At 44.2% G+C, this 25,154-nt stretch overlaps 1 protein-coding gene across 4 annotated transcripts in view; it reads right to left on the bottom strand.

Moving 5' to 3' along the window:
* LOC113447625 (laminin subunit beta-1-like) overlaps positions 1–25,154 on the bottom strand; it is a 109,466-nt gene that overhangs the window by 21,684 nt on the left and 62,628 nt on the right. For all 4 annotated transcript variants that reach the window (XM_087923514.1, XM_087923515.1, XM_087923516.1 and 1 more), the window contains exons 17-29: positions 23,766–23,887; positions 22,140–22,260; positions 19,621–19,813; positions 18,069–18,212; positions 16,922–17,153; positions 14,525–14,688; positions 12,596–12,820; positions 8,849–9,063; positions 8,626–8,722; positions 7,156–7,534; positions 3,711–3,895; positions 2,890–3,131; positions 1,800–2,003 (exon numbers count right to left, since the gene is read on the bottom strand). In XM_087923514.1, coding sequence (XP_087779640.1) covers positions 1,800–2,003; positions 2,890–3,131; positions 3,711–3,895; positions 7,156–7,534; positions 8,626–8,722; positions 8,849–9,063; positions 12,596–12,820; positions 14,525–14,688; positions 16,922–17,153; positions 18,069–18,212; positions 19,621–19,813; positions 22,140–22,260; positions 23,766–23,887 — 2,523 coding nt within the window. The remainder of the gene's footprint in view (positions 1–1,799; positions 2,004–2,889; positions 3,132–3,710; positions 3,896–7,155; positions 7,535–8,625; positions 8,723–8,848; positions 9,064–12,595; positions 12,821–14,524; positions 14,689–16,921; positions 17,154–18,068; positions 18,213–19,620; positions 19,814–22,139; positions 22,261–23,765; positions 23,888–25,154) is intronic.

Here is a 25,154-nt window from a genome sequence, read left to right as displayed (position 1 = left end):
CCTAAACCTTGTATTGCTTCTGTAGTAGTTTCTGTCATTAATGCAGAATCACCTCGTGGCGATATGGGTGGCAAACAAATTTAATAAATAAATAAAATAAATTAGTCTGGAAAGATTCCTATCAATAGGCAAGTAGAAATAAGCACACCATTCTGATCAGCCCAGTGGTGGGATTCAAATTATTTTTTTTTACTATCAGTTGCGGGAGGCTTCTTGCGCTGAAAAAGAGACGGCTGGAGGAGACTCCTTTTCGGTCTCCAGATGCCTCTTTTTCAATGCAAGAAGTCTCCTCCAGCTGCCCCTTTTTTGGTGCGAGAACCATGTAGCTACCGCTCTGCTTCTCCAATGGGCCGGTGCATGTTGTGCTTTTTTCAGTGGGGCTGGAGAACACATGGCAATTGCAGGCTTCTTGCAACAAACATTACTGAACTCCGGCTCCGCTCCGCTTCTCCAACAGTCCAGCACCGCCCTGTTCTCCGCGCTGGCTACTCAGACTTGCCGGGCCCAGCACATAGAACAGGGTGTGCTTATTTTGGTGGGGCTGGACTCCAGCCACACCCAAAAAAAGTATGCAGCAGCTGCAGGCATCTTGCGACAAGGGGGCCAAGAAGCTCCGGGACATCTACCCACCCACCTGCTGGCTGGCTAGTCTGGTCTGGTCTGGAAGAGGCGTGTCCGCCAGGAGAAGGAAGTAAGCGTGCTCCAGGAGGGCAGGTAGGTGGGCGGATGTCCTGAGGCGGCTGCACATGCGCACTGCAGTGCACATGTGCGCATGTGCAGCCGCCGCAGAACATCCATCCGAGCTGCACCGTGGCTGCCACATGGTAGGGAAAATTGGAGAGTGACCAAGGCAAGTGAGCAACTGGGCAACTGGGTCGGGAACATGGCCAGGCAGGGGTCGCCACTGGTTCGGCAATCCATGCCAAATCACCACTACCAGTTCACCTGAACTGGTGCGAACTGGTTGAATACCACCTTTGGATCAGCCCTCTAGGACATCCTTGTTCCTTACACGTGACAAAAGCACACACACACACACACACACACACACACACATATATATGTTGTGACTGGGAGGTTTGAGCCTGCTGTGCGCTTTGAGTCTGATGTGTCAGAAGACACAGGTTTGAGTGATGAGGAGGGTTTGGCATTGGGATTTGAGCCTGCTTTAATGGGAGATGCAGACGTGAGCCAGGAGGATGAGGAAGTGTCAGAATCACCCTCCTCTCCAGAACCTTCCTCATCAATTATACCTCAGGCGTCAGCAGATGATCAGGAGAATGTGCCAGAGCCCTTGGATGAAGATGAAGATCAAACCGAAGAATCTCGGTTTGATGCAAGGAACAGACATCAGCAGAAACGTCAAGCACAAACTGGAAGGAGACGTCGAATCAGGGACTGAGTAAGAGACTGACACGCCCCTTCAGGAAATATAAGGAGGCGTGTTAGCTCTGAAGCCCTGTTCGGATCAACTTTGTTAGTTACGTTCGCAGTTTAGAAAAAGTTTTCTGTTTGCCGTTCAGCTCTGATTTATAGGTTCTGCTCATTATCTGGATTTGTAGACAGCTTCTGGGAAAGCTGCCAATGACGACTTCGGCCAGAGGAAAGTTAACTCTGTTGTTCCTTATATTGTCTGTTCGTGTTTTTTCCTTTGGACATTTGGACTCTCACCTTGTGGCCACAGGTGAGACAGAACATATATATATATATATATAGGTAAAATCAATTAAGAAATGTGATCTACAATTTAACAGCATCTTTTCATGGTATGCTTCCATACAGTCAGCCTGGCATTGTACCTTGTTAACAATGGTGACCAACTGACTTGCTGTGGTCTCCAGCTGCTGTGAGATATTCTGGGCAGAATGTAGGGCCTTGAGGGACATAGGAAGAGCTCCAGTACAACCAGGGCCTCCACAGTGCCTTTGGCCTGAACTGTCCTTACAGGAAGCTCCTCCACAAGAAGCTTCTTCACAGGCCTCTTCTCCAGAACCTCCGCAGATCTAGAACAAGACAACAAACAAAGATTATCCAACGAAAAGAGACCTCTGATGAGCTGTGGGCCTCATCAATAGACCAAGAACGAAAATGCCGGACTCAGGAACAAGGAACAGGAAAGGGAAATGAATTTAATGTGCATTTGATTGCAAACTTGTCTATTTTGTTTGTTTAACAGGAAAGGGAAATGAATTAAATGTGCATTTGATTGCAAACTTGTCTATTTTGTTTGCATGAACCTAAATTTGACATTGGCATTTCCCCAAATTCTGCAATGTAATTTCTATTAAAAATGACACATGAGGGAAAAATCTCAACAAAATACAAAATGCCATGTATAAACATCTATTACACTAGGGAATGTGGTGGAGTGTAATATGGATTCCCAGGGGGGAGGGACTGCTTTCCAGAGGGCAAAGAGGAATAGAGCTTGGAAAGTTTGCTCAGCAGGCAGAGAGTTAAAACTAGCAGTTCCCAGAGTATAACTTATAGTTATATGTAGCTGTAGTTATGTAGATAGTTGCTTTAGTCTGACAAGATTCTGTCTATTGGTGAAGAACAATAAAGGAAACTACTCAGAAGCTACTCCATATGTCGTCCTTGGTTCTTGGGGCCTGACAGGGAATATTTTAAAAATTGTGTGTATTAGACACCATTGCAAAGAAAAATGTGCGTGTTCAGAGACATACACACCTAAAACATACACATTTAAGTGGCCATTCTTACAGAAAAATTCTCAAATTCAACCTAGTAAACCTGGCAAACTTGCAGAACCAGAATTGGCACCTGTAGTCTAACCAGAAGGCAGTTTGGACGGGGCTATCATTTCCATCTCTAGAAAACTCCTCTCGGCTTCTGCCATTACTATTCTTTTCCTCTTATGGGACTCACTTTCTGGTTTATATTGTTCAGGTGGAGAGCATCAACCTTCCGTTGGATGTTATTCAGAGTCCTTTGGTGAGCAGCTGCCCTCTTGCCAAAAGCCTTTCCTCTTTGTCTCAACAGCTCAACCGTGACCACCCGGGTATGTTTGGCTTGGACCACGGGACTTTGACGCCCTCGAACGGAGGCATTGGCCTGCCTCAGGGCCTGTTCCGATTGCTGGAAGTACTCCACGATGCTACGGAAAGACTCTGCCAGCAGAGGAAAAACAGGGTTTATCAGGAAAGGAACATGATTTGTATGGATGCTCCTTTTATGTAACATGGCAACTACAATTAGAATAGAATAACCTTGGAGGGACCTTGGAGGTCTTCTAGTCCAACCCCCTGCTCAGGCAGGAAACCCTACACCACTTCAGACAAATGGTTGTCCAATCTCTTCTTAAAAACCTCCAGTGTTGGAGCATTCACAATTTCTGCAGGCAAGTTGTTCCTCTGATTCTAACTGGCAGGAAATTTCTCCTCAGTTCTAGGTTGCTTCTCTCCTTGATTAATTTCCCCCCATTGCTTCTTGTCCTGCCCTCAGGTGCTTTGGAGAATAGCTTGACTCCCTCTTCTTTGTGGCAGCCCCTGAGATACTGGAAGACTGCTATCATGTCTCTCCTGGGTCCTTCTCTTTACTAGACTAGCGATGCCCAGACCCTGCAACCATTCATCATATGTTTTAGCCTCCAGTCCCCTAATCATCTTTGTTGCTCTTATCTGCATGCACTCTTTCTAGAGCCTCAACATCTTTTTTTACATTGTGGCAACCAAAACTGAATTCCTTACCACTGAAGCTGGCGTTTACCATCTTTCCCAGTTGACTTCTAAGGTAGTTAACGGTCTGGTTCAGTTTGCCTACTTCTTCATTCAATGCTTTGAGGTGGCTCCTTTGCTCTGTCACTTTCCATTCAGTGCTATCCAGGCCCAAATCTGTATTTTGCAGGTGATCCCACAGCTTATCCATGTCTGCCCTAGAGAAGGAGGATAACATAAGGACTCAGGTCCCACTCACCCATATGCTTGTTTGGCCAAGACATTCCTTGCAATAAGGGGTGGGATGCTACCGGTTCGGCCCGGTTCTGTAGAACTGGTAGCTCTGAAGCAGCAAAACCGGTTCGGTGCAACGACCTTTTTGTCATTTTTTTGGCCCATCCGCCCACCCGCCCGGGCTCTTGGCTGTCCTCTATTTCCTGCTTTTTCAACATCAGCTGCTTTGCGCAGCACAGCCACGACTCCAAAATAGCAGGACACTTTGGGTTTGTAAAAACTCTGCACCTTGTCAAAAGACAATTTTTCGTGGCCGTCCCTCAAAAAGGACATTGAAAGCTACGTTGCGAGCTGCCCCACCTGTGCTGCTGCAAAGAGAAGACAAGGAAAATATCCTGGACTTTTACAAATAGTAGCAGACCCTTCTGCTCCCTGGAAAGAGATCTCTATGGACTTTATATTGGAGCTTCCTGAAAGTGCTGGAAATACTGTCATTTGGGTTGTAACTGATCTTTTTTCCAAACAGGTTCACTTTGTTCCATGCCAAAAGATCCCAACTGCCAAGGCATTGGCAAAGATGTTTTTAATACACATCTATCGCCTTCATGGAGCTCCCGAATGGATTATCTCAGATAAGGGTGTTCAGTTCACATCCAAATTTTGGCGGGCATTTTTAAACCTATTAGACTTCACCCAGGGGTTGTCGTCAGGAAATCATCGCCAAACTGACGGATCGAGGGAGAGAGTAAACAGCGTATTAGAACAATATTTAAGATGTTTTATTAATCACCAACAGTACAATTGGACTGACTTTCTTCCTTTTGCAGAGGTAGCATACAATAACTCAGTCCATAGTAGCATGGGGCTCACCCCATTCCAGGTAGCCACGGGCCAAGAATTCAACCCTATGCCGGAACTACCCACCAAAGATCCTGAAATGCCTTCCCTTAAGGAGTGGATGGATAACTTAACAAGCCATGTGGCCAGTGGTAAGATTATCTTTACAGGAAGCTAGAGCAGTTTACAAAACTCAAGCAGACAAAAAACGTTATGAATCTAAACCTTTCAAGATTGGGGACCGTGTATATTTGTCCACAAAATTCTTAAAATCATTACAACCCTCTAAGAAATTAGGACCAAAATTCATTGGCCCATTCCCCATCTCCAGAATTATTAACCCTGTGACGGTAGAGCTTCAACTTCCAAAAACACTTAGGCAGATTCATCCAGTATTTCACTGTAGTTTGCTCAAACCAGAGATCACTTCAAACCTCAGGACCCCCACCCTTCCCACACCTCCAACCCCCATCATGGTACATGGGGAACAACATTTTGAAATTAAAGATATCCTTGATTCACGCACTCATCGTGGATCCACACAATATTTAGTAGCTTGGAAACACCTTCCTTCCTCAGAAAATGAGTGGGTAGCCAAACAACACGTAAAAGCACCCACATTACTACATAGGTTCCACCAAAAATACCCTGATAAACCATCCTGAATTGCAAATGTAATGCATGATTTTTGTTTTTTCCAGGTAGACCTATCTGTTTTTTAAGGAGGGCAGGATGTCAGATCCGTGTATCTGTCATTTCTTCAGTGGAAGAAGAAAAGGGGAGGGAGGCTGATAAAGAAATCCTTTCCTGATGTAACCTGAATATATTTAATCTTATATCTAATTTGTATAACCCACGCATGATACAATGGAAGGAGAAAAGCCAGATGGCCGGAGCTATCACCTCTGAGAGGCACAGCCAGCAGATGAGAAGATCATAAAAATTCCACAGTGAGATGGGTCCTAGGAATCTCTGGAAAAATTTGTTCTAAAAAGGGGGCGGGGGTGGGGAAATTAGGTATATGCCCTGGGAAACTGTGAAAAAGATCGTTCCTTAAAAAAAAGGGGTGGGGAGGAATTACCATACTGGCTTTTGTTTCACTAAATATACATCGAGATAAGGGGAGGGGTTCTAAACTCCCTTATGTATCCCCGTATACCTGAGAGACCTCAGACGCTGCTTTGAACTCCTACAGGAATTGCCTCATCTCAATAAAGGATTCCTTTTTGATACGTTTTGATATGTTTTCAGAAGTTCATTCTAGTTGAGTGAATGGGAGAAGTTCTGTAGCCTGACAAGGATTTTCAAATGCTGCGCACCCGTGAGCAGCGCTTGTCAGCTGTCCAGGTGGCACAGCTGATGACTTCTTTCCGAATGCTTTACACGCGTGCAAAACGCACTGTCACTGAACCGGTAGTAACACCGGCTGAATCCCATCCTTGGGTGGGATATATAGATGGTCCTCAACTTACGGCCATAATAGAGCCCCAAATTTCTGTTGCTAAGTGAGTCAGTTCATGAGTTTTGTCCCCATTTTACATAATAATATTGTTGTTAAGTGAATCTGTCTTCTCCATTGACTTTGCTTGTCAGGAGCTTGCAAAAAACGATCGTGCGACCCTGAGACACTGCAACCGTCATTAATACATGCCAGCTGCCAAGCACCCAAATTTTGATCACATAACCTTGCCTAAGCAGGAGACCCTGCACCAGTGCTTCTCAACCTTCCTAATGCCGTGACCCTTTAATACAGTTCCTCATGTTGTGGTGACCCCCAACCATAAAATTATGGCCCGGTTCCTAAGACCATCGAAAATTTGTGTTTTCCAATGGTCTTAGGCGACCCCTGTGAAAGGGTTGTTCGACCCCCAAAGGGGTTGCGACCCACAGGTTGAGAACCACTGCCCTACACCATTTCTGACAAATGGCAGTCCAATCTCTTCTTGAAAGATTCCAGTGATAAAGTTCCCGCAAATTCTGAAGACAAGCTGTTGGCCGGTTGATTGCTCTCACTGTCAGAAAATTTCTCCTTATTTCTAGGTTGAATCTCTCCTTGTTCAATTTCCATCCATTATTCCTTGTCTGGCCTTCAGGTGCCTTTGAAAATAGCTTGATCCCTTCCTCTCTGCGGCAGCCCCTCAAATATTGGAAGACTGCTATCATGTCTCCCCTGGTCCTTCTCTTCACTAGACTAGCCATGCCCAGTTCCTATAACCTGTAAAAATGATGATCATGATGATCATCATCAATTGGTGAAAAGTATCTCATCAAGGATGGCCAGGGAGGAAAACCAATAGACTGAAAGAAGGTTATATGTCATGCACAGAAAACGAACGAGAGACCATATCTCTGTTTCTCCTCCCTGTTCTTCCCACCTTCTACCTATTGGCCTACCTACATCTCCTACCTTGTATCTGCTAGGAGGTTGTTGAGCTGCTGTAGCACAGAACCACTCGGACTCTTTCTACCCATCAGAAGCTGTTCCACCCAAGCCAAGCTTCTCTCCAGGCTGCGCAGACGGCCGTTGCTGGCATCAGGTATGGGGCCGCCTTCCTTCAGGGCCCGCACTCTCTCCTGCAGCCTTTTCAGCTGTTCATTGAGCTGATGCAGCACGAGATCCCACTGGCCGAAGCACTCGTGGCAGGGAGAACAGTGGGGAAAGTTCTTCTGGAAACCACGTCGGCACTGGTTACAGTTTCTTCCCGTAAAGCTGCCATGGCATAAACACTCTCCAGTTAGGCAGTCACACTGTGGGCTCTCAGAGCCGATCGGGTCACATTGACAAGCTGCAAAGAGCAAAGACGGAGGTCATATCCAAGGAAAATTAATAAGCTAATAATAAAGGTTATTACACAAACAGAGAAGACGTCAAAGCATGGAGTCCCTTTAGTTCACCTGCAGAGGTATGTCAGCTTGTCCAATTTCTTCTCTCTGCTCAACAGGGCTGACAGGATGGGGCCCATCACAATTTGTACAAAGGTGGAAAGGTTATGGAACTGTTAAAATAAGGCACCTTCCCCTTTTGCACAGAACTATAGATAATCCTCGACTTACAACCATTCATTTGGTGGCTGTTTGAAGTTACAACATTGCTGAAAAAAGTGACTTATGACTGGTGCTTGTACTTATAACCATTGCAGCAAGTCCATAGTCACACAATCAAATCGACATTTATTTGCTCTTTTTTTTTAATTAATAAAATTTATTGTCTACCTACCTTACCACCAGGAAACTCTGGAAAGAACGAAAGAACGAAAGAAAGGGAGAGAGGGAGGGAGGGAGGGGACTTATAAACATATATATTGTATATAATTGTTAATATTATTTTTCATCTTTTGGGTCAACTACTACATTACAGAATAGGTTTGATAGGAGATGGAGGTTACAGCAAGACACCAATTTGGTATCTTCCCCAAGTGTGCAGCTTCAATTCTTTTTTAAAATTGTGAACATGACATTTAAACTCAATGTTTATTTAATATAAACAAGTAACACAATAAAGAAAATCAGGCATAGATACCAAAATATGAGGGCATAAAAAAAAGAAACCTGAAATCTCATAAAACTAATATATTCCAATCTCTCATTAGAAGCCTACAATTATATGATATATTTCACATTTTCATTTTCATATTTCCATTTTCTAGCTTTGATTCGAATCTAAGAGTTTTGATTCAAATGAGAATGATGGCGGGAGAAATACGCCAGATCGGGGAAAGCTGGTTTACAATCTGGCACAAGTCTGAACTCATTCCCATGAGAACAACCTCCCAAACATCCAGCTCTTAATCTGATAGCGTTTTCAATAAGCTGTTTTGTGTGTGCACGTTGTATTGTTGGTAGAAAGTGTCTGATTACATTCGATGCTCATATTTACCTAAGCACTGCACTTCTGGGTTGCCCCAGTGATTTTCTTGGCAATGAGAACAAACACGACCTCCAAAACCTGGCTGGCAGTGGCACTGCCCTGTAAACTGAGTAAAAAAATAAAAAAAAGCCATTTAGAATGAGGGCAGTGATATAGCAGAAGCCCCAAAGTCACTGTGCCTGTTTTAGCACCTCTCATTTGGGGTTAACTTTCCAAGGTCTTGGTCCCTTACCACGTTGCAGTCTGCGCGTAACGAATGGATTGGATCACAGTTACATGGCTGGCAGCCCAAGTCGCTGCCGAAACCCCAGAAGTTCTGGGCACATCTGTCGCAGTTCTTTTCCACCACATTGGCACGGCAGGGGCAATGGCCTGTAGTTTGATCGCAATGGCAGATGCCTTCGGAGCAGTAGGTGGGCAAAGTGCCCTGTTCATTACATGTGCAGCCTGGGAGAATGAGTAAGGGTTAGTATCAGTAAAGCCACAGCCTCCCTGCCTGCCTGGCTTACAGCTTTTCCTGCCAAGAATTTCTTTGGAATCCACAAACAAAAATTCAGTGGGTTCCAGTGTGATTCACGAGATTGCAGTGTGTGTAGCGTTTAAGAATTTCAGAAAGAATACATAAGCATATATTGATTTTGCTTCAGGTGTAGTTGTAAGAATCACATAGGATCTTTTACTCAAGTCTTTTTTTAGTGAAATCTCATTTCCGCCCCCCCCCCTCTGAATTCAGTTTGAGAAAAGCCCTCAAACACCATTTTGGTAGTGTACAGCTCTGCCAAGATTTTGGGGTTAATATACACATCCCAGTTCAGAAGATTTTTGAGGCTTCTCTGGATTGATTAACCTATTAGCTGTTCAGGAGGAATGTTTTATAGATGACCGGGCAAATATACATGCACTAATTCAGATGCTGGAGAAGACTCCTGCGAGTCCCTTGGATTGCAAGGCAATCCAGCCGGTCAGTCCTAGAGGAGATCAACCCTTTAGAAGGCCAGGTGCTGAAGATGAAACTCAAATACTTTGGCCACCTAATGAGAAGGAAGGACTCGCTGGAGAAGACCCTAATGCTGGGAAAGACTGAGGACAATAGAAGAAGAAGGGGACGACAGAGAATGAGGTGGCTGGCTGGAGTCACTGAAGCAGTCGGCGTGAGCTTAAATGGACTCCAGAAGATGGTAGAGGACAGGAAGGCCTGGAAGAATGTTGTCCATGGGGTCGCGATGGGTTGGACACGACTTCGCAACTAACAACAAAATTCAGGTGGACAAATGCACAGACTGTATGTGTGATTTTAGGGGGAAGGAGAGAAAAGGGCTTTTTGAAGGGTTGGGAAAGCGCTGGAATCTCCTGGGGTTGTTGGGAGATGGGAATTAATTCCATGATGGCTAAATTGGGAACAGAGAAAATGAGCCCTGATTAACTGCCCTACTTCTATACCAGCTTACTTCTTTTTCTAGGAATCCCGCTAAAATTGGTTTAAAGTACAAAATATTGGATGAAGTTGAAAAAAATCTGGGATGCGAATAAACATGGGGAAAAGGGGCCAACATTGACTCAGATACAGAAACTACATGCAAGAAGGCTCTAAATTTTCTCCCACTGATACCAGTATACGTAGGCTCCAGTCCCAATGATTGTTCACAGAATTACTGGTGTGAATGAGAATTGAAATGTTGGACTGAAACCAGGAGGACCGAAATGTGATTTTTGAATATAAATTCAAACATAGACTGGACAACCATTTGACCAAGATGGTGTAAGGCCTCTTGCCTTGAGCAGGGGGTTGGACTAGAAGACCTCCAAGGTCCCTTCCAGCTCTGTGATTCTATGTGTGATGACCCAGGATGGGATACAAAATAAACACAGTCGCAAAAAACAGGGGAAGCCCCTTTTATTCCTTCGCTTTGCTTCCAAGCTCCAAATATCATTGACTGGAGACAAAAAACTCCCACACAAGCAGCTACAAGAAGGAGGAAATGCCGTTTAAATTATAAAGAGTAAAAAAACAACACAAACCAGGCAAGATAAGGACTTGAAGACGTCCACAGATATCGGAACACACACTGGGAAGGACACCAAACTCAGAGAGGAACAATAAACTAGAGATATTTTCCATGCTTTGTTTCCAGCACTTGCCCGTACACATGTCCGTCCTTTTATCCAGTTGTTACAGTTGCAGCCCATAAAGAGGATCAAGGTCCTCTCCTCCCCAGTAGACCACATATCTCCCTTATCATCTCCTCCCTGCGTGACCTAGGATGGGGAGGTGATGGGCCTGGGTCCTCCTCTGACTGCCCAGCCGGCCTCTGCCCTTCCCCAGCCTCCTCCACAACCTCCGGAGCCACACTTCCACTCCTTGTCGACTGTTCCTCCTCTCCCTCAGAGTCAGTCTCTACCAGGGGCGTGACACTATGTTCTATATCAGGGGTCCCCAATTCCTGGGCCACGGCCCATTACCAGGCCATGGCCTGTTCAAAATTGGGCTGCACGAGCAATGGGCAAGCGTGCACTTACGAAGCTCCACTCACACAAGTGGCAGGCAAGCGCATGTATGCAAAGGTGGGCGCTTGCAGTCGCGAGCAAAAACTCCATTCACACAACTGGAGCTTTGCATACGAGCGCAAGCATCCTCCACTCATTTGAGTGGAACTTCACACGCAAGCGCCCACCACTCACCCACGAAACTGCATTCGTGCGAGTGGAGGACACATGTGCCTGCCAGTCACAGCACCCCACCCTCCCACGCTGGGCCACCAAGCTGGAAAGGTTGGGGGCCACTGTTCTATATTCTCTCAACCCAATCTACTTTAGCAGATAGCTGCTGGGAGGACGAAATAATTCCCCCAGGCACCACCCTGAGCTTCCAAAAGGAAGGAAAGAGAGAAATGAAATTAAATAAAGACTGATCACAATCTCAGAACTTCAAGGAGACCACCCAAAAGCCCCTTCTCATTCCCCGTGGATTTCTGCCTATCACTCAAGCTGGCTCAATCAAGTGGTGGTGCAGCAGTGTTTAGAATGTCGTACTGATATTGCAGGCTATTTCTGCCGACTTCCAGGAGTTCAATCCTGACTGGCAGGGCTGTCTTAAGAGCATTAAGATGACCCAACCCATTAGAGCGAGGAGGCAGGGAATGTTACGGGGTCCCACCCCTGAGGGAGATACATCTGGTGGGATCCAGAAGAAAGGCCTTCTCTGTGGTGGCTCCCTCTCTCTGGAATATCATTCCCCCAGAGATTAGAATGACCCCCCACTCTAGCACTCTTCCAAAAGGCACTGAAGACCTGGTTTTGACAGCGGGCCTGGGGAACCCAGAGAAGGATGGAGCCCATCAAATGGCTGGTGTGATCTCCTGTCGTTGGGGTGGCGGTGGGAGTTGGGCCGCTTTTTTTCTTCCAAATTTTGTTCTATTGTACTTTGTTAATTTATTTCATTCTTTTTGTTAGTTTTTATTGTTTTTTAAATATGGTTTTACACTGTGTAAGCCGCCTCGAGTCACCATGGGCAAATAGGCGGCAATATAAATTAAATAAATAAATTATGGGCCACAGACAAAGCAATATACTGGGGCCCCTATGACAACTACTCACAGGAATAAAAATGTAATTGGTCGCATAAAAATTAAACATATATTTGCATGTTAGTATTAATTTTTTAAAAATCCAGTAAAATGTGATAAATATGTTGCTGCGTTTATATGACAAGGTGCACTGAAGGGTTAATATACACAGATTAGTATGGGGGCCCTATGCTCGTGGGGCCCACCAGCAAGTGCTCATCAGGGCCATGCGTTAAGACAACCCTGCAGACTGGCTCAAGGTTGACTCAGCCTTCCATCCTTCTGAGGTGGGTAAAATGAGGACCCAGATTGTTGGGGGCAATAGGCTGACTCTGTAAACCGCTTAGAGGGGGCTGTAAAGTACTGTGAAGCGCTATATAAGTCTCGGTGCTATTGCTTATTGCTATCTCACTCACGTCGGCAGCTCCGTTGAAAGGCATTGCCATAGTAGCCAGGCTGACATTCAGCACAGTGGGGTCCACCGGTGTTGTAAAGGCAATGTAGACACTGACCAGTATGTGGGTCACAGGCCTCGGGGTCACTGGGATCAATGTTATTGTTACACTGACAAGGGCGGCAGGCACCCCCTTCCTGCCCAGGGGTTCCAAAATATCCAGGGGAACAGCGATCACATCGTGGCCCTGCCGGAAAAAGAGCAAGTTATCCATGAGATTTTATTTTTATTTTTTAAATGGAACTTTCTCCTTCCTCTTCCTCTGCTACTTCACAATCAGCCAATATTAATGAATTTCAGAGAAATTGGGAGGAGGGGTTGGGTTGAAGTTGGTGGAGGAAATTTGGATTCATAGGCATTCTGGTATCCAAAGGCAGAAAAAGTATTGTACTAATATTTGTGCTAATGAGCCACGGTGGCACAGTGGTTAGAATGCAGTACTGCCAGCTACTTCTGCTGCCTGCCGGCTGCCTGCAATTCAAATCTCACCAGGCTCAAGGTCAACTTCCATCCTTCCGAGGTGGGTAAAACGAGGACCCAGATTGTTGGGGGCAAGAGGCTGACTCGGTAAAAACCACTTGAGGGGGCTGTAAAAAGCACTGTAAGCGGTATATAAGTCTGCTATTGCTAATAATTAAATTCACTGTCCCAGTTGGATATGTACTGTACATCTGTATGTGCATGGGAAGGAGGGAAAATTAGCAGAAAATAAATCCAGGGATTGGCTTGCAAGTCTTAAGGCGGCACAAGTATCTCCATGGGGCTACTGTTTCTGCTCCCTACATCGGTCTGCAAAAGACATAGGAGGTCTCATGTATTTGCTGACTGTATTCTTTTGCTGAGTCACATGATGGGCAGGTCAACTTAGCATAACTGTGGCAAGAGTCCGATAATACTTCAGAGGGATACTGGAGAAAGTGAGCTTGCAAAGGATGGAGCATCACTGAATTCTGAAACTTAAATTATTGCGGCCATCATACACCTTCCTTGCCCCAGGGTACAGGTAGTCCTCAACTTACAACCGTAATTGAGCCTGTAATTACAGATACAAGTCATGGTAGTTGTTAGGCACCTGATTTTATGACCTTTCTTTGCAATGATGGTTAAGCGAATACCATCGTTGTTAAACAAAACCCTGTTCTCCAATGAGCTTTTTTTGTGTGTGTGCCAGAAGCCAGAAATAAATGCCCAAGATGGCAAAAAAGAAAAAGCCTGGGACATCACAAGTGGCCGTAAACACAAGCCAGTTATGAAATGGGGTCGCATCACTGTTGGAACTGTTGGAACTTTGAAAGTTCTTGTAAGAAAGTTCCTGGTGCAATTCAAGGTTGTCACCTTTAAAGCCCTTCATGGCTTGGGACCAGGCTATCTGAGGGAACCATCTCTTGCCAGTGACATCTACCTGACCCATCAGAACGGGGAGGCAGGGAATGTTGCGGGTCCCATCCCTGAGGAAGATACACCTGGTGAGACCCAGAAGAAGGGCCTTCTCCATGATGGCTCCCTCTCTCTGGAACATCATCCCCCCCACAGAGATTAGAATGCCCCCCCCCTCTAACACTCTTCCGAAAGGCATTGAAGAAGACCTGGTTCCTCTGGCAGGCCTGGGGAACCCAGAGCGGGATGGAGCCTGTTAAATGGCTCATGTGATCCGCTGTCGCTGGGGCAGCGGGAGGAGGGTGTGTGTGATGTTACTATATTAATTTATTTGATTTTACAAGTTTTATTGTTTAAAATTGTGGTTTTATATGTTGTAAGCAGCCTTGAGTCGCCATGGCGAATAGGAGGCAATATAGATCTAATAAAATAAATGAATGAATGAATGAATGAATGAAGTAGCTCTGTGGAATTAGCAACTGGTCGTTAAGTAAGAATTATCTGTATACCTTACCTGTGTAGCCAGGAGCACACAAGCAAACTATCTGGTTTGTGCCTCTGTCAGCCTGGCACGAAATGCCGTGATATTGGCGAGAACCTGGATATCCGGGACAAGGACACGGCCGACACTGTTGCCCTGATCCCAGGACTGGGTCTCCATAGTATCCATCCAGGCACCTGCGAGGGAAGCAGAAGTCCAAGCAATGGCAGGCATCTGAAAGGATCGCGAATTTTTCCAAGATTATTTTTCACAAATTAGTACGGTCCAGAATGGGCACTCATATGATCCATGGTATATAAAACCTTGCTGCAGAAGATTCTGTGGAGCACTACCAACATTATAAGTTCCAATGAAGGAGAAGGTCTCACAAAATATAGGTAGTCCTCGACTTACAATGGTTCATTTAGTGACCATCCAAAGTTACAACGGCGCTGAAAAAAGTGACTTATGTGAAAAAGTGAATGGTGAAAAGGTGAATGGTGAAAAAGTGATATTTTTCACAGTTACAATCTTTGTGGCATCCCCATGATCATACGATCAAGATTCAGATGCTTGGCAACTGGGTCATACTTATGACCATATCCCCTTTTGCAATCTTCTGACAAGCAAAGTCAATGGGGAAGCCAGATTCACTTAACAAACTTATTACTAACTTATCAACTGCAGAGATTCACTTAACAACAGAAGCAAAGAAGTTTGTAAAATGGGGCAAAACTCACTTAAGAAATGTCTCACTTAACAACAGAAATTTTGGACCGAATTGTGGTCATGAGTCGAGGACTACCTGTAGAATACTGATGGGTTGTATGACAACAGTTTACCTATATCAAAAGAACTCTGAACTTCTTCTCTTTTGAAAAACAAGGACAAGAAAAGGACCAAAGAGATGGATTGAAATTTGGGCTGAATAATGCAAGGAATTTCCTGATGATGAAGAGCTGTCTTCCCTAGAATAAGGGTAGACTCCCAATTACTATAGGTCTGAAATAGGTTCTCTATTGCTACTTGATGGATATTAATTACTGGATTTCAGGCCTGAGTTTAGTTTACTTTACTTTATTGTCATTGCACCTCATACAACAAAATTAAACGCCATCTTCAGTGTACATTATAACTATAAAAATTAAACACAAACACACATCCTTCACATTCTATACAATTGAATTGAAAACCTGATATGGCATTAATATTGCACTATACAGTAGTATTCAATATAGTTATTGCCTTGGGATAGAAGCTGTTTTTCATCCTATTTGTCCTTGTTTTTATTCTCCTGTACCGTCTGCCAGATGGTAATAGTTCAGAAAAAAGGGTTCCCAGGATGAGATGGATCTTTGAGAATGTTTTGAACTTTCTTAAGGCAGCGGGAGCTATAAAACTCTTCCAAAGAGGGGAGAGGGCAACCAATGACCTTCTGGGCAATGACGTTAACCCTCTGGAGTGCTTTCCTATCTGCCACTGTGCATTTGGCAAACCATACAGAGATGCAGTAAGTTAAAATACTCTCTATGGTGCAGTGGTAGAAGGTCACCAGCAGTTTTTCATTCAGTTGTTGTTTCCTGAGAAGCCTCAGGTAGTATAATCTCTGCTGGGCCTTTTTGACCAGTGCTGCAATGTGAGCATCCCAGGTCAGGTCCTCTTTTAGGATAACATCCAGAAACTTAAAACTGGCCAATTGCTCCACTTGGTTTCCATTGATAATCAAGGGCTGGATGTCCGATCTGTTCCTTCTATAGTCCACTATAAGCTCTTTGGTCTTATTGGCATTAAGGACCAAGTTATTCTCTCCACACCACGAAAGCAACCGGTCTACCTCATCGCGATAGGCAGACTCATCCCCTCCAGAGATGAGTCCCACCACTGAGTAAGGGGATAGACTGGATGACCTAGAAGTGTCTTTTAATTCACAATTTCTATGACTCTACAAATTAATATTGCACTCTACAGCACCTCCCAACATATTCCTTTTTAACGTTTCCCCCCTCAAACTCATAGGTAACCTACTTTCTGTTAAACTTCTTATGCCATCAATTGTTTATTTAGTTATGCAATGTATCTATCATCTCCTTGTAGACTCTAGCTGGATTGTAGATGTCACACGGGTTCTTCCTAAAATAACTCTGCAAGTTCAGCTCAACTCTTCCCCTGAAGATTGATATCTATGAAGTAAGAATAACACCATTCTTAGGGGAGAATAAATGAAAGACTCCTCTAGATTGCCTCAAGGAACAAGATGGGGGAAAAAATACCTCTTGTATCTTCGATCATAATCCTGCCCAGCATAAATAGATACATCACTCAAATCATTTTATTTGTTAGAAATGCTTAATCGTTCTCAGCACAACATTTCTCCTATGGCTTAATGAAGTGGGGCCTTACTCTAACTTTCCATTCGTCTGCCATGCTCACCTTTCACAATGGCGGCCTGCTGTATAATCTCGGCATTGTTGACAGGCTCCGGTGTGTGAATCACATTTCTCTGCATGCCCGTTACAGTGACAAGGACGGCAGTGAGGGAATCCCCACTGGTCTAGTGGACACTGATCACACTGGCGTCCCGTGATACCCTGCTGGCATCGGCATTGCCCACTTACTGGGTTGCAGATTTTGGAGGTCGAACCCTCAGGGGAACAAGCACAGGCTGTGAAAACAAGAGTCATCGTAGAACTTTCAGGGATCATTTCTATAGTATCCAACTAGAAAAATGCACTCAAAAGTGATCAGCTGAACTGGGGGATCGACAAACATGGAGACTGTCAGATCCGTGGTATCTGCTATTCTTCAATGGAAGAAGAAGTGGGGGGGGGGGGGAATTGGTACAAGTAATCCTTTTTGATGTAACCTGAATATCTTAAATCTTATATTGATTCTGTATAACTTGCACATGATATACAACTGGAGGACTGGAGCCAGATGTCTAGAAACTTGTCACCTCTTGGACAGATAGCAAGAGGAGAAGGGACCATAAAAATTCCAGCTCTGAAAAGTACTCCCTGGGAAACTCTTCTAAGATACATTCCCAGAAAAAAGGGGGGGGGGAATTAACATGTTGGCTCTTGGTCTGACTAAATCCACATCAGAATAAGGGGAGGGGTTCTAACTCCCTTTATCTATTACTGTATACCTGGAAGCATCTTAGATTCTGCTTTGACTAGTACTGGTCTCACTTCCTTTCAATAAAGAATTCCTTTTGAAGTATCTAGCTTTCAGAAGTTCATTCTTTTCGGTTGAAGGGGAAAAGTCCACTGCTTACAGGGACCTTATTCTGATGGTGGGTCAGGAAAGCTCATCCTTATTCAATGAGAATGGAATTGCCGGGATGGACGTAATTTGTGTCAATACAGGCAGTCCTTGGTTTATGTGAAATCAAGTTTGACACCCCTGATCAAAGCTAACACCATTTGTGCCACACTATAAAAAAGTATCCTGTTTGCAACCAGGTGTTTCATTCCCCTCTGACTTAGAATGCTGGTTGTTACTGTGCTCGTGTGTTTCCTGTCAGGCATACATTTTGAAAAAAGATAAAAATGAGGCAGGTCCAGCCTTAGGTACTCACAGCTGCAGCCATAAGGTCCAAATCCGTAAGTGCCTGGGATACACTGGTCACATTGCCGACCCATAACATTGGGCTTACACTGGCACTGTCCTCCCAGTTTATGGCAGACGCTGCTGGTGGAACCCTGGAGGTCACATTGACAGGCTTAGGAGAAGAAAAATACAACAATGCAAGAATTAGGGTTATAGGTGGACCATAAAAGGCATCCTGCAATCAAGTAAGATTGGATTGATCTTGGATTTTGGGGTCACAAGATGAAGGATGTGAGAGTATGCCTCCCTGGAACACTGAATAAAACTCCTCCCTCTAGAGCTGACTCAAAAGGCAAGCAATATTAGGGACATGCCTGCTTATGCTATGCAGTAGATTCTGCAACAGAACTCCAAAATGCTAATGGAGATAATAAAATAATCAAGGAATCAAGACATGATTTTCAGCAGTAATCAGGAAATCACATTCCTGATATTATCAAGCATTTGCTTTATTAGCTTGAAAATTTTAAAGGTTTCTAGACTTGATGATTGTAGATTTTAAGATATTTCAGCCACAGGTCTGGAAATAAAGTTTTCGCAGAATTCAGAAACAATCATCCATAGAAAAATTCCCTTTCTTATACTTCTCTTGTGATGCCTCCTTAGGTGTTTTGGTCACCACACAAAAGATGTTGAGACTCTAGAAAGAGTGCAGAGAAGAGCAACCAGGATGATTAGGGGACTGGAGACTAAAACATAAGAAGAACGGTTACAGGAACTGGGCTTGGCTAGTCTAGTAAAGAGAAGGACCAGGGGAGACAGGATAGCAGTCTTCCAATATTTGAGGGGCTGTCAAAGAGAGGAAGGGGTCATGCTGTTTTCTAAAGCACTTATAGGCCAGACAAGGAATAATGGATGGAATCTGAACAAGGAGAGATTTAACCTGGAAATAAGGAGAAACTTTCTGACAGTGAGAACAATCAACCAGTGGAACAGCTTGCCCTTGGAAGTTGTGGGAGCGCCATCAACTGTCAAGAAGAGACTGGATAGCCACTTGTCAGAAATGATAGAAGGCAGGGCTGTGAAACTCCTGGCCCATGGGCCGGATGCGTCACATGCTGGCCACACCCAAGCCCAATTTAGCGAAGGGAAAAAAAGTCTCGATATGTCACTTGATTCTGCTGTGACGACGTGAGTTTGACACCCCTGGTATAAGGTCTCCTGCTTGAGCAGGGGGTTGGACTAGATGACCTACAAGGCCCCTTCTAACTCTGTTATTCTGTATTCTTATGTACAGATCGAGCTCACCCTGAGGAAACTTCCATCCTTCAGTCCAAAACTTGCTGATTTATAGGAAATATTTTGCTACGTTTGTCCCCATTTAATTTTTCAGACACTGGGCCCTACCCTTGCCCATAGCATTATAGTACCAGATTCGAGAAGATCAAAGCTGTTTGCCTCGCTGGAATTCCCACCCATCGGTCCATATAAGTTTGGGCTGATGTTTCCTGGAATTCAACACCCTTGGGGAATGAGACACCGGCCCTCTCCCAGCTGGAGGGGGGCATCCTTTCACTTACACAGACCCCCATCATGGATCAGGGCAGAAATGCTGCAGAGCAGGCGGGCACAGGTCTCAGGCAAGTCAGGCATGGTGGCCATGCGAAACAATTCCAGGCAAGTGTAGTGTTCCAGGGCCTCCCGGCGCTCCACGGAAGCTGGGTGGTCACCATGGAAACCAGGAAGTTCTGTCACATGGGGTAAGAGAACCAGCTGCGTGGGATAAAAGGAGGTGGAAATCTTAGAGGGGGAAAAACACGCACGGAGGCAAAGATATATGTCCCAGGACAATGTTGACGGATCCAATCTGGGTGGGTCACTGGAACTAGAGGTTCAGTCTTCTGAGTTTTTGGGCTTGTGCTGGACCCTATTCTCAGGGAGCTTCTTTCTCACCGGTTCTGAGGAGGAGCTCCAGCAGGAGCCCGAAAGCTCAGAAGACTAAATCTCTGGTGCCAGTGACTGACCCAGATTGGATCCTGAAGAAAAAAACCCTGTCAAATCTCTCTCTCTCTCTCTCTTTTCTCTCTCTCTCTTCTCTCTCTCTTCTCTCTCTCTCTCTTTTCTCTCTCTCTCTTTTCTCTCTCTTCTCTCTCTCCTCTCTCTCTCTTTTCTCTCTCTCTTCTCTCTCTCTTCTCTCTCTCTCTCTTTTCTCTCTCTCTCTCTCTCTCTCTCTTTTCTCTCTCTCTCTTTTCTCTCTCTTCTCTCTCTCCTCTCTCTCTCTTTTCTCTCTCTCTTCTCTCTCTCTTTTCTCTCTCTCTTCTCTCCTCTCTCCCTCCCTCCCTCTCTCTCCCCCCCCATCTATTTACCTCATTTACCTCTCATTCAATCTTTCCATTCACAAAATGCTCAGGGAGCTTGACACATTAACACATTGCAGGTCTTCCTTAGCTTACAACCGTTTGTTTAATGACCGTTCAAAGTTACAATGGCACTGGAAAAGGTGACTTGTGATTGTTTTTCACACTTATGACCATTACAGCATCCCCATGGTCACATGTTTGAAATTTGGGTGCCTGGCAACTGGTTCAGAATCATGACGGTGTCAGGGCTCCAACAAATCCACCCTCATTCAAATCAGAAGTCTCTAGCTGCACCTCAGAGAAAAGTAAATCGATTTATTAGGGGTGGCCATGTTGGTGTAAGCTGGTTGCAGCCGATACTAAATCACATCATACATTTCCCCCTGGTCTTCCCCCCACCCCCTGGATGTGACTTCTCCAATGGGACACATCAGTCTCCAAGAGTCATCCATCATGCTCTCCAATAACCTTCTTATGCTCTGACAAGAATGCCTTGTTTTCCCCCATTCCCTTTTTCTGGCAGCTAAAAAGACCAAAGGAGTATCCTTTTAGTTGACAGACAGTTGCAATACCCCAGAGTCAAGGGATTACCTTTTGTGACCTTCTAACAAGCAAAATCAATGGGGAAGTCAGATTCCCTTAACAACCGTGTTACTAAACGTAAGACCTGCAGGGATTCCCTTAACAACTGCGGCAAGAAAGGCCGTAAAATGGGTCAGAACTCAGTTAACCATCTCGTTTAGCAGCAGAAATGTTGCGCTCAATTGTAAGATCGTAAGTCAAGGGCTATCTGTTCACCAGAGCGTAATTTGTTTTCCAGTAGTTTATGGATTAAAACACCCTCACCCAGAGTTCCACCAACAAAGTGGAAAAGAAAATGACAAAGAAAATCAAGGAAATACAAAAATAATCATCAAAATACAGGTAGTCCTTGTTCTATCGCCAGAACAAAGCAGATTCGAGACCAGAGTTGAATTCAGCTCTTTATTAACCATTAGTAACTTCAACTAAAGTCGAGCTGCGGCAGTCCTTTTTATAGCGGCTGCTCGTGGCTCGCAACCAATGGCATTTATTCAAAACTCCCGCCACTTAGGCAGCCAATCAGAACTGTTGTTATCTACCAATCGCTAGGCGGCAGTATCTGTCCAATAGGACTGCGGTATTACAAGTACGCAAAACAAGTACATAACAGTCCTTGACCCTCAACCATTCATGTAATGACTGTTTCAAGTTATAATAGCATTGGGAAAAAAAAGATTTACAATTGGTCCTTGTACTTATGACCATTGCAACATCCCCAGGGTCACACATCCTCAAAATCTGGGCCCTCGGCAACCAGGATGTATTTACAATAGTTGCAGCATCCTGGGTGTGTGTGTGTGTGTCATATGATCAATATTTGTGACCTTCTCCGCTGTCTTCAAACAAGGAAAATCAATGGAGGAAAATGGATTCACTTAACGACTTTGCAATTCACTTAACCACTATGGTGACTTGCTTAACAACCCTGGCAAAAACAAGGGTGTAAAATCAGGCGTGATTCATTAACAGCCGTCTTGCTAGCAACAGAAATTCTGCTGCCATCTGTGGTCATGAATCAAGCACTACCTACACATTAAAACAGGAGAGAAAACGAAATGAGATGACTATCCTTGAGAGACATTAGTATAAGACTCAAGGAAAGTAGCTTAGACCCCAGTGGAGCACTGGGCTGCTCCTTAAGAGAAAGAGGTTCTCACCGAGTCTACCAGGATGAAAGCTGCAGGATGGCGTTGTGCTACGCCTGCTCTTTGGAACCGCACGATGATCTTGTAATGGTTTCTGGGTTCAAAACAGAAGGGCTTGGGTAGAAGCAAGTACCTGGGGAACAACAATAAGCAAAGATCTTGTCAGGAAAAAACCCCCCCACAAATGCATTAGGGTAGAGACAGATGCTGGCAGGATAAAAAAGGCCAGTTCATAAATGAAGACAGTTATGATAGCAGGCTTGGGGAATTGATATCTGCACTTGCCAGATCTGAAGATCAAAGAGAACCACGTTGAGAAGGGAGGTGTAGGACCAGATCACCTAGCAGGCCAAACTATTAAGCATCTTGTTAGAAAGAAGGACATGGGAAGAGAGAGAGAGAGAGAGAGAGGGAGGGAGGGAGGGAGGGAGAGGGGCAGAGGGAGGGAGAGAGAGAATCTATAAAGTGAAAAGGAGAGAAATAGAACATGATTGAAAAGCCAGAGAAAAAGAAATCCATACATCGATCACAATCTCTCACAAATGCTAGAAGCTAAATTCATACAAAATGGAATTTGTATGTAGAGAAATAAGCCATACAATCTTTTTTTTAAAAAAAACAAAACACCTAGAATAGACAACAGCAGCAGCCCCTGAAGAGAAATATCAAGTTAGTAAGTATTTTAGAAAGAAATCATGGAGGTGATGAGGCAAAAGTCTCATGCAGGATAGAATTCCATTGGCACACGCAGAGGCCCTTAGCCAAACCAAAATATCAATAACTTTCTAACCACATAAAACAGGAGCTTTTCATTTAATTATAGGAAAAAGTCAATCGAGCCAGCACCAAATATCCAGATGAAAGAAAAGTCAGTTGTGCCAAAACACAAGTTTCAACCTTACAATGTTACAATTGGAACATGGGTAAAGAGACTTGTTGGCTAAGTCATTATTTGGCAACCTATCTACCTCATTCGGAGAAGAGACACCAGGTGTCATTATCTTCCATTTTTAACCCTTCTTTCTTTCTTTCTTTCCCCACGCCTTCTTCCATCTTTTCCTTATCAGTAAAAATCCCTTAAGGATAGAAAGTCAGAGTATTGCACAGCGCCTTATTAAAAATGAATAATTACTATTTTCCAGAAAATTTTAGCACTTTGTTTGCTGTAGATTTTTGTATTTTGTATGTAAGCACTGATGATGTTACCTAGTTTGGTAATGAAATGTCAAAAAGTTAAAGATGGCAGCTGCATCCGCTTGATCAAAGTCCCACAACTTTTTAACATGTAACACACATAAAAAGAGGCAAAGTGTTGAGTGCACGATCACAGCTCCATCCTAACATTTTGAGCCTCTCTGCAGACATTCATCTGCTGAACAACATATTCTCTTGAGTATCAAAGGACTCTGGAAAATGTAGAATTTAGCACTGCTTCATTTTGTCAGGCCCATCCTAATCCATCAATTTAAGAACAATCATTAGTGACGGGAAGCCTACAGTGAAAACAAACAGTAACAGGCTCTGTAATATACCTCCCCATTGAGTAAGCTATTTGGAATAAAATTAAAGAACATTTTTGTTTAAGATCTCTTGTGTCCACAAACATTGCCCACCAGCACCCATCTTTTTTTTCCTCACCTGGAGGTATGGGGCAAGCTCCCTTGATACACCTGCTCAGAGGGCAGCAAATTGCCACAACGTGGACTTACTGGTAGGTCCTGCGAGCTGACACTGACAACAACTTCCCAATCTTCTGTGGACTGAGGAGGAGATACAAGCAGTTTAAAGACAGGATTCCAGAATAAATAATAGCCTTCTCAAATTCTCACACAGAATGGAGATCCTTCTTGAGAGCTCTATTTATTTATTATACACTGTACTTTTATCTCACCTTCATTACTTTATAAGTAATTCAAGGTAGTAAGCATACATAATATTCCTTCCTCCTATTTTCCCCACAATAACAAACCTGGAAGGTGAATTGGGCTGAGAGAGAGAGTGACTGCCCAAAGTCATCCAGTTGGCTTTTAGGCCAAAGACAGCGCTAGATTTCCCATTCCCCTAGTTTTCAGGCCAGCACCTTAACCACTGCACCAAACTTCATCACTCTTTCTGTCTCAAAAAAAGGTTCATAAGGTTCATTATTAAAGAACAAATCAGTGATCACAAAATCGAATCCATAATAAAAAAAAGATAGATTTGGTTTTGAAACCCCTAAAACCTGACCAAATATTTATTATTATCATAGCCCTTTTTTTCTCTAAAGGAAATCTTGGTGAAACCTATGGAGTCATACACCACATTATCCTCATAACAATCAACTTGTAAAACAGATTTTGCTGAAAGAAAGTGGCTGGCTCAAAGTCATGTGATAGCAACCTTCCCAAGTAGATCAGATGGGAAACGTGACCAGATGAGCTAATTCTATTTTATTGTAAGCCGATATGAATAGAAACATACAAGTCTTGTTTCTACTTGGAAACCACTTCTGGACTTTGTGCTTGTGGTGGTGGGAAAAATGAAACTTTGATTTTGGGTTTTACTGATTAGATTGATTTGTTGTTTTAGAAATGGTAGTTTATACTATTATGGAAAAGTAAAAAGCTGAGGTTCAAGGTTAATGTCTTATTCTACTGCAACAGATGGAATTGGAAATCAACACCTTTTTTCCTCCTTTTCTCCCTTCTTTTCTACATTTCTCTTTTCCCCTTTCCCTCCCCTCTGTGTCCTACTATTTGCTTTTGTATTTTTCTATTTTATATGTACTATAAACCAGTGGCCCCCAACCTTTTTTGTGCCACGGCCCGGTACCGGCATCACAAAATGATCCGCGGCCCGGTACCGGCATCAGTACGCATGACAAGGCAAGGCGAGCTGAGCGACCAGTCAGCCAGCCGTCCCTCGCTTCTCCCCGCCACCTTCAACTCCTCCTTTGTACCTTTGTCGATGGGCTTCGCTTCGGGACGGCTTCGGGACGGTCACTTGGCTCGCCTTGCCTTGGGTGCTGAAAGAATCTTCATTTCCTCC

This window comes from Pseudonaja textilis, chromosome 2, assembly GCF_049901715.1.
Source record: "Pseudonaja textilis isolate UNSWEBS1 chromosome 2, rPseTex1.2, whole genome shotgun sequence".
Taxonomy (NCBI): Eukaryota; Metazoa; Chordata; class Lepidosauria; order Squamata; family Elapidae; genus Pseudonaja; species Pseudonaja textilis.
This window is presented reverse-complemented; position numbering and strand designations above follow the sequence as displayed.